Source organism: Numenius arquata, chromosome 8, assembly GCF_964106895.1.
Source record: "Numenius arquata chromosome 8, bNumArq3.hap1.1, whole genome shotgun sequence".
NCBI lineage: Eukaryota > Metazoa > Chordata > Aves > Charadriiformes > Scolopacidae > Numenius > Numenius arquata.
The window spans coordinates 15,218,208-15,230,269 of record NC_133583.1 but is presented as its reverse complement, the minus strand read 5'-3'; the positions used below and the strand labels follow the sequence as shown (position 1 = coordinate 15,230,269).

At 34.7% G+C, this 12,062-nt stretch overlaps 1 protein-coding gene across 1 annotated transcript in view; it reads left to right on the top strand.

Moving 5' to 3' along the window:
* CACNA2D3 (calcium voltage-gated channel auxiliary subunit alpha2delta 3) overlaps positions 1-12,062 on the top strand; it is a 456,710-nt gene that overhangs the window by 424,619 nt on the left and 20,029 nt on the right. The window contains exons 32-34 of the mRNA XM_074151549.1: positions 4,382-4,457; positions 8,110-8,162; positions 9,769-9,824. Of these exons, the coding sequence (XP_074007650.1) occupies positions 4,382-4,457; positions 8,110-8,162; positions 9,769-9,824 (185 nt within the window). The remainder of the gene's footprint in view (positions 1-4,381; positions 4,458-8,109; positions 8,163-9,768; positions 9,825-12,062) is intronic.

The window sequence follows — 12,062 nt, the reverse complement described above, 5'->3', positions numbered from 1 at the left end:
CCACACAAGGACCATCTCCAGACTTTAGAAACTAGTTTATTCTTCAAACCATTCAACACTGTCCCTCCTTCCCCTCCCAGTGAGAATGTCAGACAGGCCGCGTATCTTGTGTCTGAGTTAATTAACATCTTTCTACCATAAGTAAGCTGTAGTTACCAATGATTTTTTACATAGAATACTGAGCAAAGCATAGTGCCACTAAGTAGGGCATCCTGTATTTTTGGCTTCCTCTGCTTGGTTGTTTGGAGCACTTCTTCCTTTGGGTTTTGTTTTTTGTTGTTTTGTTTTTTTTTTTTAATGGACTTACCATTTACTTTAATGGTAAGACACTTATTATGCCTACACATTATATGAAAATCCCCAAATCTTGAACTGGTGGCAAAACATTTGAAATTTTATGCATTGAAGATCTTTCAGCTATTATAATTGTCAGTGTGGGTATTTTACACTACCAAATAGAAATCCATAGGGGTGCTGAAAATCTAGCTGAAAGTAATAGACTACATCTGTCCATGTAGTCTGCGCTACTGGTAAGTCTTAAAAATTTCATTTTCTTGAACCTGATTCATACTCAATTGTAGTAGTTACAATTGCAAAATACAAGACTGGAATTTACTCTATCAGGAAATTGACAATAAAAAGGTTTTTACTAAAATGTATTTGGCCCCTGAAGTTATATACAATGGAGGTGAACATTTAGGTTTTGGTAAGTTATTTTCTGTTAGTTAAAGATGATTGTGCATAGTCTGTGTTTGTCCTATGACTGGTGTTCAAAACAATTGCTCTGTAGAATTCAGTGACCAGATGTGGGAATATGGGCAGTTAGCAGCGCGGTGATGTCAGTAAGTCTCATGGATGTCATCCATAGCAACAGCAAAGCTCTCCTGTGAGATGCTGATGCATTGACTTGGGCATCTGGATGGACTTAAAATTGGATCGCGGGAAGCAGGCAATTGTGTTCACTAACTATAGTCAGTTGAACAGGATACAGTTAGATGCAAACAGTTACTTACAACTGTAGCACAATAACTTCAAAAAGGGCAATCTGGAAGCCTTTCTTTCTGCAACAGTGAGTTGAGTCTGAGTGAGAAAAAAAGCTAGTTTTCTAACATCTCAGAAAGACATTAGCAATAAAATAACACTCTGTAAATGACACCTGAACACAGAAGCACCACAGTGTCTTAGGCCACTGTTTTGACTACAAATACTGTAGTACCCATTATAAAGAACAGGGCTGGAAGACTTTTACCTTCCTATTACATTTACAAGAATAAAAACAATACAAAACTGGATTTGAATTTGTGAATGCCTTGGAACCCATTTATACTGAGCTTATAGTGACAGAGTCTCCAGAACTTATTCAGAACGTTGCAGTGTTCAGATTTCAGCCCATGATCAGCCACTTGATCTTTGAAGTGTATTGCCAAATCTCTATTTGTTTTTAGTGTGGAAGAATCAGGTCTTTTAAGATCATTTGGCAATAATCATTTGGCACATCCTGTGTTATAGTGTTTGAATCATCTTTAGGAACTTTCAGATAGGTTTTGAACCTGCCTACTTGGAAAGTCACTGAGATGGGAATACATCATTCAAGAAACAGAATTCTTTCCAGGCTTTTGTTAAGAAATCAGAAATCTGCGTCTGCCATGTGATTTTCTAAAGATTTGCTGATTTGCTCCTTTTTTTTTTTTTTTTTTTTTTTTAACCTGGCTACATTATCTGTTTTCTAGTTTGTTCCTGAACCAGAATCTTCACACTGGAAACACCTTCAAATATATTTACTAAAACTAAACTCATTATAATATCATCCACAGATGATATTCAGGCATTTCAAAACAATAATTTTGCAGTGTTCTACAATGATTTTGAAGTTGTTTATTTCAACTCTTCCCCTCTGCTATCACTGTAATGTTCAGTATTTCTTTCCCTGTTAAATGACCTTTTTTTTAACTATATACATTTTAACATTTTTGTTCCTCTTGCTCATAACGCAATCTTAGATTGTTATATACTCCCTACAATACAATAAGACAACCTTCAAAAGATATAATCTAGCATGTTGCGGTGTAATATTAATTATATTTCTGGTTATTTGTGTGTTACATGTACTACATATTTCAATCTTTTAATGACTTTTTATCTTCGAGCATTTGAAGAAACTATTACATCTATTACAATGTAATAATTACATATGAAATGTAATACAAGTACAAATATTGAGGAGGGCAAAGGCTTTTTCCAATATTTAATGTGAAGTTCAAATTATAACAGATGTTCCACATGACACGCTATAACAGTATTTGATTAACACTTCTTAGCAGAATAATGAAGTCCACAGATTGACCAAGCAGTTCTGGTGTATGAAATTGAAAGCTGAGAAATTTATTGCCCTTTTGAACACCAAACACGGTCACCAAATTTCTTATACTGAAAAATAATTTATAAAGAATAAAGACAAAACTGAGTGCTATTCTACTTGTTACACTAGGTATTGAATGAAGCAGGATGGGATCATTTCATCCACCTAGAATTCCCTGACGAGTCTGCAGAGAGCACATTAACATCTGTAAACTGCCCTTGTCTGTGCGCTTATCACTTGCCACCACCTCTAGGAGGTCCAAGTGGACATGCAACATGGTCCTTGGATCTAGAGGAATAAAATAGTCAAGCCAACCAAGACTGGAAAGGCTGAGATGTAGAGACTACCTTACAGGACCTGGATTCTGACCATGGTTAAAGGGGGGATAAAAAAATAGGAAAAAAAGCAGCTAGGGAAAGTGGTGTATTACTGCATGCCATACAGGCAGCACAGCTTACACCATGTACTGCTCTGTTTGTCTTGGCAGATCTGTGTGCGCGGATCTGGCTGTGTGGGCGTGATTCTGCCAAATATGGTCAGTGTTCAACTTACACCCATGTTTAGGTCTCTAGTTATGCGTTTGTCTACCATGTGCCTCTCTCTGCCGGTCCACAAAACAATGGCTTCCTAGCCATTTCTATTCTGAACATAAGATAAAATTAACGATGTAAGCAATATGACCATGTACTAAATCATTAGTTGAAGCTGCGAGATCCAATATATTAGATATTTTGCCTGTAAGCCAAAAAGAAAATTTAGGCATAATAAAGAAGCTTTTAGTGATGGTTGCTGTCACAAAATTAGATCAGAAAAATTATGTACAGTTTCTACCACAATGGATTACAACATTTTATTGGTACAGGTTGCAACGTTTCATGGCATGCAGTGCAGAATGCCTCATGATGATGCTGAATGCATTTCATGACCTGTTTTTGGCAGCTTCTGGGACATCTTTTCCATAGCTGAATTTGTGTGCTCTCCTTTCCTCTTCACTTAGAAGCAAGGCACACATTGCAAAACGTTGAAGTCCCACCTCATACATCTATGAACCACCTATGTCCAATTGTGTTCCCTTGTCCCTCTGATGATGCAACAGTCAAACGGATATGTTCAAATAGTACTAGTAACTTTTATATATTTACTTTTGTTGCAATTTATCAGCTAAAGATTCTTTGCATCTGCTATAGATGTTAAATGCTTTTTATGTGGATGGATATAGTTAAATAATTGTTCTATGGACAGACAGATTTAGAGAAATAATCACAATTCCATATACTATCTCTGAGTTCTGGATTTTACGTTTAGATCTCTGAATTGTATCAATGATGTGTAAATTCACAAGCAGAAAGAAATGTCCCTGTTCACTATGCATCTGAGGAGGCTTCTAGCATATATTTATTACAGCAGGTACCTGACGTGGAATATTTTGCCCTCGTGAAAAGAACGAAAAGTAAACCCATCCTGCTTCAATGATCCGTACTGTGAATACACAAAAGTCCCACCTCTCTCTTCTTTGGAAATAACCCCATATTTTTACAAACTAGTTGTGTACTGAGATGCTAGAACTGTAGAAGTGTCTTTCTGCATTTACTGGAGTTCAAGAGTCGTCTGTTGTGAGAAGCCCCTCAAATGCATAGGCTCTTTCACTTTCTGGGGCTAAATGTGCTGATCTCAGTCCAGAACCAATTGTTTAAGCATCATGTTGAATGTGTATTCTCCTCCTCCTTGTATTGTTTATATCATTGTGTGTTACACTGTATGTGTATCTTCCCTGTTTTCTCCCAATTATGCTTTTGCTTTGTTCCGTAGTCTGATAAAATCCTTCCAAAGTTTTCATAGTGTTTCTTACCTTTATTCTCCTTTGTGTAACCTGTATTTTAATGATCGCTTTCCCTCCTCTGCCTGCTGCCGTTACAATTTTTCTTTTCCTGTCTACTTTGTGGGCAGACTGTTCCATATCATCATTTTTATTCCACTGTGTTTTCTTCTTTTAGTCAAGCAGTTTTCTGTTCTTCTCTGTAGAATTACACTTTATGACTACCAGGCCATGTGTAGAACAAACAAAGAGAGTAGCGACAGTGCCCATAGCTTACTGGACGTAAGTATAGTTAATTTTCTGAGCACCTTTCCATGCAATCATCAAAGAAAATTGTTGCAAATATCTCATGGCCATTGTAAGCCCATTATTTTGATTTGGAATGCTTACAGCTCTTGCGTTTATCCTAGTGCATACAAGGAATGGTTCATTATAAACAAATGCAAAGTGTTAAGCATTTTCAAGTTCAAATACCTCTGCACTCATTTTTAACACAGGGCCACCATCTCTGAGGTTCTGTCCAAATGTTCTTTGCACCATATGAATTCTCCCTCTTAGGACTTTGTAAATTTGGCTATAGATTGTGCTTTGTTTGGGGGGACTGGAATCACATAGGCTTTTTCTGTATGTAAACACATACACAAATGCAGAAATGTAATTAAAATTAAATTTTTATTTTTTTTTTACGTGAAAGGATTGGTTCATTGGCAAGGAATACAAGTCAGTTATTTTAACACATTTTTTTTCCTTAGTGTTTAAAGATGTCTTTTAAAGTAGAATTTCAATGCATTGAATTGAACGTCTTGCAATCAAATCTGAATACAAACCCTGTCCCTCTGCAAGCCCTGATTAGGGTCAAGCTGGGTGGGTCTTGCAAGGGCAACACTTCATTCTTGCTAAATCATATGTCCAGGTAATAAGCCCAAGGGTATTTTATAATCATGTATGTGTTTTACTGATTACTATAATAGTCTATCAGAAAAGATAAGGTGTTAGATATAGTTTTTGCATACTAAAAAGGAACCATTTTAACAAATATATGACAGTATCAGCATGAAAAATTCTTATGTAAAGACAGCAGCAAAACACTCTAGCAATTTTACCAGTCTGAAAAAGTTACAATGAACGGGGATCTAGCTAGAAAAAATAAGCCTATGCATAGTTAAACTGTTGAGTAAATATCAAAGTTCTGGCAACTTCCAAATATCTATATGTAGCTTCTATGGTTTGCTTAATAATCACATGCATTTTTGGGATGTTTTCATTTACATATTTACATGAATGTCTGTTTTTCAAATACCTGCAAATTTGGATTTACTGCACTTATCAGTCTGTTATCTGCTAAAGCTTGAACCTGAAAAAGACTATCTTGACATAATAATAAGTACCAGACTGTGCAATGAGACTTAAATTGTCAGTGAAATAGAACAGGATGCCGTGAATCACATTTGCATGAAAATTTTTAAAATATACTAAAACTGTTAGCAACAACCTTCCATCCCAAGGCTTGGGACTTCAGCTCAGTTTGCATAAGCACCCAGCATGTAGAGCTCTTACAAATGGACTTTAATCCCAGAGATTTTCACTATTCCAATTTTTGTCCATGCTGTGTTTTCAGAGAAAAAACTCTGTAACTGCTGTGGTAGATATGGCAAGCATGCTCTTTATTTATATTTTAAAGATAGCCAAATTCTTCTGTAAACCTCAAGTGATTTTTTGTCATGTTCAGCATGAAAGATGGGCAGAGCTTTGGTTATTTTATTATTTTCCTGTTGATTCAGTCACTTCTAATAACCATGACCACAGAGAAAGTAGAAAGAGAACTTACATTAAAAAGGTAGGTCTAGGTTCCTAAAAAGTATTTTTTTTCCTGTTTTTATGCCCAGTTTTGTACATATAATCATGTTATTAGGCAGCATTCAGTACAGTTTCTACATAGGCAACGTTTATTCACCAATGTTTACCCTTCATTTTGAGAATTATGGTTTTATAAATGCAGGAATAGATATAGGCACAAGACTTAGACTCTTTAAAAAGTTCATATTTTAAACAGCATAGAAATGGAGTGTAGACACCAAAGACTGTATGACTACTAAAGTCTATCTGTCACAACATTCTGCCAAAGTCATGGAAAGCAGTTGTCAGGGCTGGACCCCTCTTTCTATCATAGCTTTTTAGGCTGCGGGACTAAAATGATAAATTAGGGATGGAAAAGATTTATAGAACATCTGGTCCATTTCTTTACTAGTATATAATTGCTTCTTAAAAGATATCCAGGTACTTTGTTATTTAGCATATTTTCTTGGTTTAATTTATTCAAGTCCTAGATAACTCTCCATAGAACCACTTTGTTGCAAATGTATCAGTGCCATAGAGTGATCCAGCTCAGTTCCTCTGGCTCTCAATGATAGGTTAGATACGTAAAAAAAATAAGACTCCTGCAGTTTTTGAAGGAACAATCTTTGAATGGAAAAGGCTGTCATAGTAAAATCACATTTCATGAGAATGCATTTGTATCAATGCAATGAAATATTTTGCCACTAAAAATTCAAAACAAAGTTTTTCTCGTTTTGTATTCATATTCTTGGATTTTTTTTCAGATAGAGTTTTTAAATTTTCTTTTGATTCTCATATTAAAATAGTTTAATGATACAGGGTATATTTTACATTAAATATGTATGGTTCATAAGTAATAAATATATTGTTTCACACTATGTCATTTGGCATTATGAAAACAAAAGTATGCAACAAAGTTAATTACTTGGGTGTGAAATTTCAGGTTTTCTGATTTGGAATGTAAATAAATAAGATGTCCCACAGGGCTGAAATTTTGATTTCTTTTTGTCTCTAGGAAAGACTTCTAGCTTTTTATCTTTTCTTATAAGACAGTTCTTAATAGGTGAAAATCTTTACTGCTTCGGGCTTTATGCATTCTGCTGGCTTGCTATTTCAGCCTTTCATGCCATGGACTGACACCAGTTCATTGGCTCTGCGAGTTATCAGCCCTGTGCAGAAATACTCTTTGTGGCCTCTGAAAACTTTAAATGGCCACTTACTGCTGTGCAAAGTGGCACTGCTTCACGAAGGTGCTGATTCAGGACAGTTAAGCATGATTTTAGATAAGAGTAGTTCTCTTAAAGTCAATATGACTTATTACATGTGCTAAAATACTCTGTTGATATGGAATCTAAAAAGTCTGCAAAATTTTATGCAACTTGGAGACCCTAGCACAAATGAGTGAGATAAGGGTAGATTCCTTTCCCGATTCTGGAAACTGACTTTTCTGCCTGAGATTCTTTCATAAAAGAATAATCCTATTGATATTCTTTTCAAAAATAAAATATTCAAAATGCAGTCGAAGTACTGTAAACACAAGATTTTCAAAGTATTTTCTGTATTTGTTATGATCTGGAAAAATGCAGGGAGGAGGGAAGAATATTAAAAACTACTTGGAGTGCTTATAACTGGGCCTTCAATATGACACAGATAACTTCATTTAGGTAAATTCAATCTTAAGAAGCTTTTTCCTAGCCTAATTAGACTGAGGTAATGAATAGAGATTTACATTGTAGAGATGCAAGCCTGTGAATTGCAGCCTAAGAAAAGCTCATATTATCTGCCAGAGCTGCTTCTCCAGCGATAGCCTGGGAAATAGGAACCCCTAGAGGTTAAATATTTAAGAATCATTTGCAAAACTTTCCTTTTCCAAGTGATAATCTGTGTATATGACCAACTACATTAAAAGGGAGTTTCATTACTACGTATTTTAGTATACAATGGAGTATTTTCTTCTTCATAAGAAAAAGTTATTGTTCTTTTTCTCATGCTACCCATACATTTGAATATCCATAACATTGTCTTTACATGAAGAATTCAGTTAAGATATAAATACTGTATGTTTTGCCTTTTTATTAAATGTGTTGCTTCTCTTCAGCCTTATAATGCCTTCTTTGCTGCAGTAAAATGGATTATGACTGAGCTTGTCTTGTAAGTAAATTTCATCAAGAACTTAATGAATATTTGTATGAATTAATGAATATTTGTACTTTGGAATACTTAATGAATAATTGTACATTTTGCCTTTTCCATACATTATGCTGCTTCTATTATACTTCTATTATATGATTTTAAGTATAGTAATATTTGTTTATTTTTTGCTTTCCAATTTTGCATTTTTTAAATCTGACAAAATTTTGGCTATATGAATGCACAGTTGCACACTTTATATTATTCATGGTCTTCACTTATATCCGTATGTCTTTTCTTAGTAAGTCTAGCAGATTGCAATATACAACCAAATTTATTATTGTGGTTACAGTTAAATTTTACATAAATGTCTGGCTGTTTGTAATGCTGCTTGGGTGGTCTGTTGTCAGTATAGCAAACTCTTACAGAGTTTCATTATATTGTCGGTCACTTCATGAATTTCTGTAAGATGGAACTTTTACAGTATATGCCAGATAAGGTGTATTCTGGATGTTGCTGAATTTTTTTACCTTCCTCTATAATTTCAAGTTAATACATAATGAGCATCACCTTTAAGAGAGATTGCCTAAGAAATCACAGAGAAATATCATATGGAAAAGAGGAAGCCTTAAAATGAATCTTTTATTTTTAACCTGTATGTTTTATTATTGTTCTTATCAGAGAGCAAAGTTGCAGATTTAAGTGAATTTTATCTTTATTGAAATAGAACTAATTTTTTCTTGTAGTCATTTTGTTTTAATTGTAAATTATATGAGCTTTCATCAAAGTTTGGAATAAAAGTTAAGGAGAATTAACCGAAGAGCTATTGCCAGAGGGCAGAGATTGATTTTAACTGCAGCATTCAAAGTAAATGTCTGGGAGAGAAATCATGTTAAAATGAGACTTTGATGCTAGCTATAACAGCTTCAAAAATTTCCAGAAACTTTCTGTGTTTCTAAGTGTTGTGGCTTCATGTCCATGTGATAAACTGGATGTTGGTTTCACATTCTTACAATAACTGATAGAATGACATGTTTCAGTCCGTTCTTCAAAGCAATTTGCAGTATATTTTAGTGGGAAAATGCATTCTCTACATGCTTAGTTAGAGTTGATTAGATAGATACTGGTTAATCAATCTTTTCTGATCCTAGAAATAAATTAGTTTTATTATTTTAGTTCCAGAAACAAAATAAGAAAGTATTTGATGTGTACTCCAGTACTGTAGCCAGAAGAGTTATAATCCTATGCCATTTTACTAGAGAGTCAAAATACCCTGCATAATGAAGAAATAATGTTCAATAATGTTGAACAATAAAAATACTGTATGCTGCTCCACTGAGAATTTTAATGGACACTTCAAATAAGATCAATAATTTAAATTACTAATAGGTAAATCTATTATTTCTTGATGGGGTTAATTTCAGAATAAATTCTTGGTGATAAGATGCAGCATAGTGAAAATATGAGAATAGCAGTAGTTGATAATCCCAGAGTTATGCTTATAATATAAATTTCAGTTCTGTGTTAGCTTTTATTTAAAATTGGATTAATGGTATCCAACTACTGCCAGTTTAGTGTTTTGCAAATATTCTGTGGGATAATATAAAAACTCTAATGATTTCTTTAGGTTCCTTGTGGAATTCAATCTATGCAGTTGGTGGCACTCTGATCTAACAGCAAAGGGTAAGTGTAATTTTTTTTTTCCTTGCCATAATGGATAGTTAAATTGGATTTTTGAAATTCAGATGTGTGTAGAATGTTTTAGATTAATAATAGATGTCTGATAACAATAGTTTGTCTCCCATGTCAGCATCCTGTTCTTTGTTAATATTTCCCAAAACACAAGATAATTAAGATCTTCTAAGAATAACCACAAAGTGCTTATCTGTACTCTAGGGATACAGTACACTGCTATAATGGTGAAGCTAAAATAGTAGATAATGGCTAAATATGTTTTTTTAAAAATGTTCCCCTTCATTCCAAAACAGTCTTTTTGAATAAAGCAATTATACAAATCCTTTTCTGCTTATACTATACTGTTTCTAGAGCTGCTCTAATATGTAGGGGGTTATTGTGCTGGAAAATGCCATTTCAACAAAAGTCCACAGTAACACGGTCATTTCAATATGATTTCATTTGGAAATAATTTTTAAGGCTTAAGATAGTAAATTTTAAGCTTTTATTTTTAAGCAAGACTGGTTAAAAATGTATTTTGTTTTAACTTTCCATTCAAAATAGACATTTTAAAGTATAAAATCTAGATGAATTAAAATTCAATTTACTCAAAATAACTTTTGAAAATGTGGAGGCTTTGTTTGCAATAATACTGAAGTTTTAACAGTTCCCATAAGAATTGGAAGTTTTCAATGTCAAGTGTCTCTTATATTTTATCAGACTTTTTATTGCATTTCAGAAGTGTTGCTCGAAAGTAAAGGGCTAATTTACAAGAGCAGTGCTCTTCAATGGGCTATTTCATAGGCAAATTATGCTGCGTACCATTTACTGGTATAATGATTTAAACTGCATTCTTCAGCCTCGTATTTGCAGATTTGCATATTCCCTAGCAAAGCAGGGGATAAAATTGCTACTTTAGGCTTCAGTTTATATTAGCATTGCCTGGATACTAGGCTGTCTTTATGCTAAGTAAGGTGTCGGGAAAATGGAACATGCTGAAGCCCTGGAATATACCAGTATCCCCTGTAGTAATAAGATGGTGGAGCTCTTCTAGCAGAAAGAGTATCCTCGAGCAACTGGAAACTACGGCAGTAAATGACAAAACGTGTCCGGCCACTGTCTAACGTGTTGTAAATGCTGTGTAGGGAGAAGGGGGGGCTGAGATGGGTATCTGCTGGAGGTGAAGATTGGATAAGAGCCTTCTGAAAATTTAGGTGCATGAACTTAGTATAGCCTTTCCCATACTGATGTAAACTGTACACTGAAGATAATTCCTCTGTTACGTGAACAATGAGCCCGATGTAGGTCGGATGCGCATTCACAAACAGAGCTTCATGAGAACCAACCAGACACTATTTGCTTTTAGGGCTGCTTCGTAATCAGCAGTGCCTAGATAGATCTTCTGAAAACCAAGACTAAGTTTCCAGTCATTTCCCTATCCATGATGAAAAATGGCTGTGAAGGACGGTAGGATTTGCTGTGTTAGATGCAGAAAATGCAAAACTGTTCCTTATATCTGAAGAAGAATGGCAGGTATGCCAGTCTTAGTCCTTGGTATTTGCAGAACAGTGCAATGCAGCCTGAGTAGGAACGGGTAACTTTTTTGAATGTTTCTTCAAGTGTACTGTACAAATGTGCCTTAATATATCCCAGCATGAGACAGCCAATGGCACTTACATTGTATGTTAGGGAAAATACCCTCTAAAGACAGCATCCCTCTTAAACTCATGAAAATGAATGTCTGTTTTATATTTTAACACGACAGGCATTAATAACTTTCTTAAAGATAAAACTATCATTACAGCACCTTGACAGACAAGCATGGTTGAGGGATTTTCATTAATGTTTTAGTTGAAAGTGGAGTTTTAACTACTTATTCCATTTCTTTGATGAGTAAGAGTATTGAAAATACCCCCCTCATTGTGCTCATTGGAATATCATTTTTGTGGTACTGCTTGCCCAGTTCAAATTTGGTTAGGTTGCAAGTGGGAGTCCAACATGTGTTAGCAAAGCAAAAGCAAGAGAAACTTCACAAGATAGAAGTCAGCAGGAGAGAAAAGCACATGCTTAGGTATGTTCTGCTGTAGATGCTACATTACCACAAAGAGTTGCAATAATTATGACTGCACTTAATGAATTTAAGACTAATGAACTCATACATTTTTATTTTTTTTTTACTTAACAATGCTTAACAAAGCCCAGGAAAAAACCCAGTTCCTCTAATGGGGAAATTGCTTCCTGCTCAAA